General features: G+C 40.7%; 1 protein-coding gene across 1 annotated transcript in view; it reads left to right on the top strand.

Annotated features, from left to right (window-relative positions):
* The first annotated feature begins 648 nt into the window (after positions 1-648).
* Positions 649-7,647, top strand: part of opn7b (opsin 7, group member b) — a 43,786-nt gene continuing 36,787 nt past the window's right edge. The window contains 3 exon segments of the mRNA XM_034171603.1: positions 649-736; positions 1,249-1,411; positions 2,888-3,015. Coding sequence (XP_034027494.1) covers positions 649-736; positions 1,249-1,411; positions 2,888-3,015 — 379 coding nt within the window.

Below are 7,647 nucleotides of genomic sequence, written 5' to 3'. Positions count from 1 at the left end.
ATCTTTTGATAGCTTTTGATCACCATTGTGTTGTGATGATTTTGACCAAATTTGAAGACGATCGGATGAAATCCCTAGGACGAGTTCGTTCAAATGTAAATAGTGGAAATGGCCAAAAATGGCAAAAATTTGCTCAAAATCGAAAATTAAAATCAAAATGGCCGACTTCCTGTCGATATTTCACCATGACAGTAAGAGACTTTTTTGTGCGTCCTGGCATGGTAAATATGTGTACCAAATTTCGTGAGGCTACGACGAAAAAAGCCCAATGCGGAGGGGTTTTTGAAAATTTCTAGGGGGTGCTATTTCACGATTTTTCTGCGACCATGTGCGAGGCCCCCAAAATATCGAATTTCAGATCCGGCCGGACGACTTTGGAAAGTTTGGTGAGTTTTTGAGCATGGGAAGAGGCCGAAATTTCGATTTCAAAAGTGGCAATAATAATAATAATAATAATAATAATAATAATAATAATAAACAGCGCAATTACAATAGGGTCCTCGTAGGACGTTGCCTACTCGGGCCCTAATAATAAATAATAATAATAAACAGCGCAATTACAATAGGGTCCTCGTAGGACGTTGCCTACATAGGCCCTAATTATCGATTTCCTTTTCCTTTTTCTGTACTCTTTCACTTTTGTTCCAGATGGAAAATGCCTCTGAAACATTCTTGTTTGTGTCCAGAATATCAAAAGGCAATGACTTCCTCATGGGCACGCTCTACACTGTTTTTGGTAAGTGATTATTCTGCTACATTCAGACTGTTATGTGTATGAATGTGCAGCCTAGTCTCGTGCTTTTTTTTCGTGCTCCTTGAACAAAATGAGTCAAATTTTTGTGACGGGGCTTTTTTAACTCAATATTACTAAACCTACTCCAACCCCAACCCTAACCTTAACCATAATCTAATCGTACTCCTTCTAACCCCCAACCCTAACCTTAACCATAATCTTAATCGTACTCCTTCCAACCCCCAACCCTAACCTTAACCATAATCTAATCATACTCCTTCCCCCCACCCTAACCATAACCACCCCACAACCCCCCGCTTCACTTTTATTTCGTCCAGCCATCACGGAATGCGTTAGAATGATTTTGTGCTGCCGTGATGAAAATGAGGCGCTTTTCATCACAATATCATGAACCAATAGATTAATATTTATTTCATGCTGCTGAATCACAACTTGCCATGAGACTGGGTTGGAATGTGCAATAGAATGTAAATATCCTGCATCCTCTCTGCAAGGTTTGCTGTCGATTGTGGGAAATGGGATCCTGCTATTCGTGGCTTATAGAAAGAAGTCCTCCCTGAAGCCAGCTGAGTTCTTTGTGGTTAATCTGGCCATCAGTGACCTAAGCATGACCATAACACTGTTCCCACTGGCCATCTCATCAGCCTTCACTCACAAGTGAGTAACCATTCAGGTCTAACATAATGATAAACTTTCATCTATGAAACTTCTTTTCCAACAAATTTGTAAAGGATGAGGAAACAAGGACAGGAGGCTAACACAGACTGAAGTAAATGGCACATGCACTTCAAAACATCTTATTTCTCTGCTACATTAAAAAACTGATTTTAACAGTTAAAGATATGTGGAAGTACATGTCTTCTCCGACATTCCCTTGGACTTATTGCTTTAATTTCTTTGGCATGAGTGACTGATTGCTGTCATCTGTGCTCTGACTGAGTCAACATCAAAGCCGGCTCCAGACATTTGTGAGAGGGAGGGGTATGGGCGGTTCAGTGGTGAGTACATTCTAGAAAATATAGCAGTGTTATTGGCAGCTTCAAACAGACATAACTGAATGGACCACAAAGGTTTGTGAGTAATTACTTGACACTGGCCAGCGGTCAGCCAAAATAACAGCATTCATAATTACAACGCAGTAATTAAATGAGAACAGCAAACTTAGAACATTATCCAAATTAAAAAGCACTTATGCAAGGGGTAAAACACTGCACAGACATACATAAAGTGGGTCTATCAAATTCACTGCAGCAGAATGAAAAACAACGTGGTGGACAACAGTAATCAGCCTAAATAACAACTTTCATTATAATTACAACACTGTAAAACTCAATGAGTTAACTGAACTCAAACCATTTGAGGAAACTGATTGCCTTAAACCATTTGAGTTTGCCAACTTAAATAAAATAATTTTCAAAAATTTAATTGTTAAAGTTTTAGTAACTTAATGTATATTTAATTAAACTTATGTAATTGTAATTTATGTATGTTTTTCAATAAGAAAGTGACAATTAAATTTCTGCCTAAAGAATTTGCATAACATTTTCGATTAGATTTTTTTGTTGCATTCTTTGGTTTACTCGTTGACTCTGCGTTGTGTTGTTATGACTCTGCCCATTTACTCCCCTCGGAACGCGAACTCACGATCTCTGGCATGGAAGATGGACTCTCTAACCAGAACCCTAAAACCCAGGGCTCTGGCCTTGTGACCAGAGAATTCTTTTGAGCTGTTGGGAGTGAGGTTTACTAACTACATATGCACAGCGACACCTGCTGGCCTCCGTTACACAAACTCAATTAAAATTAGTGAATGGAATGCACTGGAAATACATCACCAACACTTAAATGCCCCAAAACTTTAAATGCACTTAGAGGAACTGAGATGTTATGACACCAATTCATTTTTGAGTTAGTTTAATTAATAGAAATGAGTGACTAACTTTTTTTCAAAGTTTGAGTTACATTATCTTTATTGTATTTAAATGATGTGTTCGATTTAACAGTGAACAGAATAATGAAATAAATATAACATTCATATTTTCTGCCACTTATCTGAGACCTTACATATTTCCAAACATGTATACACTGTGGAATGTTATCATTTCTTTATTTTAATTGTCACTGTCCTTCTAGGTGGCTCTTCAATGAGACAGTCTGTGTTGTGTATGCCTTCTGTGGAGTTTTGTTTGGCTTATGCAGCCTGACAAACCTCACGGTGCTCACCTCTGTCTGCTGGCTCAAAGTCTGCTGCCCAAACTATGGTAAGATTACTATGTATTATGTCTGACACTTATTTTGATCATTGTACACACATGTATACATAATAATAATATTATATATATATATAATTAATTATATAATAATAATATATAATAATAATAATCCATTAATTGTTGACTATCACTACACCCAAAGGTTTTTGTCTGCAGTTTCAGGTATACGCAGAATTGTCTTCACTGTAAAACCTGCACACAGTAAACCGTAAAAACGAGCCACATACATGGACGTGTATTTGAAGTACGAGGGCTGTCCATAAAGTATAGGTCCTTTTTATTTTTTTCAAAAATTATATGGATTTCATTCATATGTTTTTACGTCAGACATGCTTGAACCCTCGTGCGCATGCGTGAGTTTTTCCACGCCTGTCGGTGACGTCATTCGCCTGTGAGCACTCCTTGTGGGAGGAGTCGTCCAGACCCTCGTCAGAATTCCTTTGTCTGAGAAGTTGCTGAGAGACTGGCGCTTTGTTTGATCAAAATTTTTTCTAAACCTGTAAGGCACATCGAAGTGGACACGTTTCGAAAATTAAGCTGGTTTTCGGTGAAAATTTTAACGGCTGATGAGAGATTTTAAGGTGATACTGTCGCTTTAAGGACTTCCCACGGTGCGAGACGTCACGCAGCGGTCCCAGGCGCCGTCGTCAGCCTGTTTCAAGCTGAAAACCTCCACATTTCAGGCTCTATTGATCCAGGACGTAGTAAGAGAACAGAGATGTTTCAGAAGAAGTCGGTTTCAGCATTTTATCCGGATATTCCACTGTTAAAGGAGATTTTTTTAATGAAAGACGTGCGGATGGATTGCAGCGTCGGCTCGCAGCCGCTGCGACGCTCTGTCACAGGAAAAACACCTCCGTTGGAAGCCTTAAGGACAAGTTGGAACATGTCCAGCTGTTAAACAATTTCTCATATACTCACTCCACTGAAAGCCATCAAAAGCCGCCTGGATTTTACAAATGGTTATCAACACGGAGGTGTTTTTCCTGTGCCGCCGCACTGCGCCGGCTGCGTCCCGACGCGCAGACCCGTCCACACGTCTTTCATTAAAAAAATCTCCTTTAACAGTGGAATATCCGGATAAAATGCTGAAACCGACTTCTTCTGAAACTTCTCTGTTCTCTCACGACGTCCTGGATCAATAGAGCCTGAAATGTGGAGGTTTTCAGCTTGAAACAGGCTGACGACGGCGCCTGGGACCGCTGCGCGACATCTCGCACCGTGGGAAGTCCTTCAAGCGACAGTATCACCTCAAAATCTCTCATCAGCCGTTAAAATTTTCACCGAAAACCAGCTTAATTTTTCGAACCGTGTCCACTTCGATGTGCCTTACAGGTTTAGAAAAAATTTTTGATCAAACAAAGCGCCAGTCTCTCAGCAACTTCTCAGACAAAGGAATTCCGACAAGGGGCTGGACGACTCCTCCCACAAGGAGTGCTCACAGGCGAATGACGTCACCGACAGGCGTGGAAAAACTCACGCATGCGCACGAGGGTTCAAGCATGTCTGACGTAAAAACATATGAATGAAATCCATATAGTTTTTGAAAAAAATAAAAAGGACCTATACTTTATTGACAGACCTCGTAACATGCAGTTATTAAATTCCTCATGGTGAAGGGTTCTGCACCCGAAGAAATTCATTGATGAATGAGTGTTGCCTATGGCTAGACGTGATGCAATGATCGATACACAGTGGGGTAAAAAAGTATTTAGTCAGCCCCTGATTGTGCAAGTTCTCCTACTTAGAAAGATGAGAGAGGTCTGTAATTTTCATCATAGCTACACTTCAACTATGAGATTTGACAAAATGAGAAAAAAAATCCAGGAAATCACATTGTAGGATTTTTAAAGAATTTATTTCTAAATTGTGGTGGAAAATAAGTATTTGGTCACCCACAAACAAGCAAAATTTCTGGCTCTCACAGACCTGTAACTTCTTCTTTAAGAAGCTCTTCTGTCCTCCACCTGTTACCTGTATTAATGGCACCTGTTTGAACTTGTTATCTGTATAAAAGACACCTATCCACAGCCTCAAACAGTCAGACTCCAAACTCAACCACGTCCAAGACCAAACAGCTGTCGAAGGACACCAGGAAGAAAATTGTAGATGTGCACCAGGCTTGGAAGAGTGAATCTACAATAGTCAAGCAGGTTGGTGTGAATAAATCAACTGTGGGAGCAATTGTAAGAAAATGGAAGACATACAAGACCATTGATAATCTCCCTTGATCCAGGGCCCCATGCAAGATGTCATCCCGTGGGATCAAAATGATCATGAGAAAGGTGAACAAAAATCCCAGAACTACACGGGGGGACCTGATGAATGACCTGCAGAGAGCTGGGACCAAAGTAACAAGGCTACACACTACGCAGAGAGGGACTCAAATCCTGCAGTGCCAGGCGTGTCCCCCTGCTTAAGCCAGTACATGTTCAGGCCCATCTGAAGTTTGCCAGAGAGCATATGAATGATCCAGCTGAGGACTGGGAGAATATTATGTGGTCAGATGAAATCAAAATAGAACTTTTTGGTAAAAACTCAACTCGTCTTGTTTGGAGGAAGAAGAATGCTGAGTTGCATTCCAACAACACCATACCTACTGTGAAGCATAGGGGTGCAAACATCATGCTTTGGGGCTGTGTTTCTGCAAAGGGGACAGGACAACTGATCTGTGTTAAGGGAAGAATGAACGTGGCCATGTATCGTGTGATTTTAAGCCAAAACCTCCTTCCATCAGTGAGAGCACTGAAGATGCAATGTGGCTGGGTCTTCCAGCATGAAAATGATCCCAAACACACTGCTCGGGCAACAAAGGAGTGGCTCCGCAAAAAGCATTTCAAGGTCCTGGAGTCGCCTAGCTAGTCTCCAGACCTCAACCCCATGGAAAATTTGTTGAGGGAGCTGAAAGTCCATGTTGCCCAGCGACAGCCCCAAAACCTCACTGCTCTAGAGGAGATCTGCATGGAGGAATGGGCCAAAATACCAGCTACAGTGTGTGCAAACCTGGTGAAGACTTACAGGAAACGTTTGACCTCTGTCATTACCAACAAAGATTATGTTACAAAGTATTGAGTTGAACTTTTGTTATTGACCAAATACTTATTTTCTACCATAATTTACAAATAAATTCTTTAAAAATTCTACAATGTGTTGTCCTGGATTTTTTTTTCTCATTTTGTCTCTCACAGTTGAAGTGTACCTATGTTGAAAATTACAGACCTCTCTCATCTTTCTAAGTAGGAGAACTTGCACAATCAGGGGCTGACTAAATACTTTTTACCCCACTGTATTAACTTATCATTCGATATATAAAGATGAACATGACCATTTTGCTGCCTTCGATATAGAGGATCTGATTTAACGTGATTAGCCAACAAAAGCCCAACGTTTGTTTCCAGAAGGGCTCACAGCACGTGTCTCTCACTCCTCCACAGCACTCCTGTTGAAAGTGCCAGTTGGGACCATGGCTGCACTCGAGAATCAAACCTGGACTGCTGATATCTGAGTCCAACGTGCAAACCATTACGCCGCCGCCTCCCTACATATATCGCCCCTTTATATGTGCATTTGTTGACACCAACATTTCAACGAGTTGCCCTGATTCTTGTCCCTCTCAGGGAGGTGTGGGCTCAGTTTGCTCTGTATGCAGGCCGAGCATACAGTCCATGTGTGCGAGGCGCTCAGCCCATAAACACATACAGATGGAGTGAACAGTGTGCTGGAGTAAACAGTCAGCCGAGTCAACTGCACAATTATGTCCAGAAAGTTTCAATTTATTGTTTGGAAGAGAATATGGACTTGGTTTCAAAGCCTAATATCACAGCTTGGGTGTTGGAACATTTCGAACAGAAGTCAAACAAGCGAGTAGAACCCAATACAAATTAGCCCGTATATAGACTTTGCTTGAAAACAGTGGCAATGAAAACTGCAAATACAAGACCAATTCCAATTAAGTTGGGACGTTGTGTAAAATGTAAATAAAAACAGAATACAATGATTTGCAAATCCTCTTCAACATATATTCAATTGAATACACCACAAAGACAAGATATTTAATGTTCAAACTGATAAATATTGTTTTTGTGCAAATATTTGCTCATTTTGAAATGGATGCCTGCAGCATGTTTCAAGAAAGTTGGAACGGAGCAACAAAACACTGGGAAAGTTGATGAATCTTCAAAGAACACCTAATTGGAAACAGGTGAGTGTCATGATTGGGTATAAAAGGAGCATCCCCAAAAGGCTCAGCCATTCACAAGCAAAGATGAGGTGAGGATCACCACTTTGTGAACAACTGCCTGAAAAAAAAGGTCCAGCAGTTTAAAAACAATGTTTCTCAATGTTCAATTGCGAGGAATTTAGGGATTCCATCATCTAAAGTTGATAATATAATAAGAAGATTCAGAGGATCTGGAGAACTTTGTACACATAAGCAGCAAGGCCCAAAACCAACATTGAATGCCCGTGAGCTTCGATCCCTCAGGGAGCACTGTATTAAAAACCGACATCATTGTGTAAAGGATCTTACCGCGTGGGCTCAGGAACACTTCAGAAAACCATTGTCAGTTAACACAGTTCGTCGCCACATCTACAACTTAAAACTCTACCGTGCAAAGTGAA

The sequence above is a fragment of the Thalassophryne amazonica genome, chromosome 6 (genome assembly GCF_902500255.1).
Source record: "Thalassophryne amazonica chromosome 6, fThaAma1.1, whole genome shotgun sequence".
In the NCBI taxonomy this organism is placed as follows: Eukaryota; Metazoa; Chordata; class Actinopteri; order Batrachoidiformes; family Batrachoididae; genus Thalassophryne; species Thalassophryne amazonica.
The sequence above is the reverse complement of the archived record's forward strand: the minus strand, read 5'-3'. Positions and strand labels throughout refer to the sequence as shown.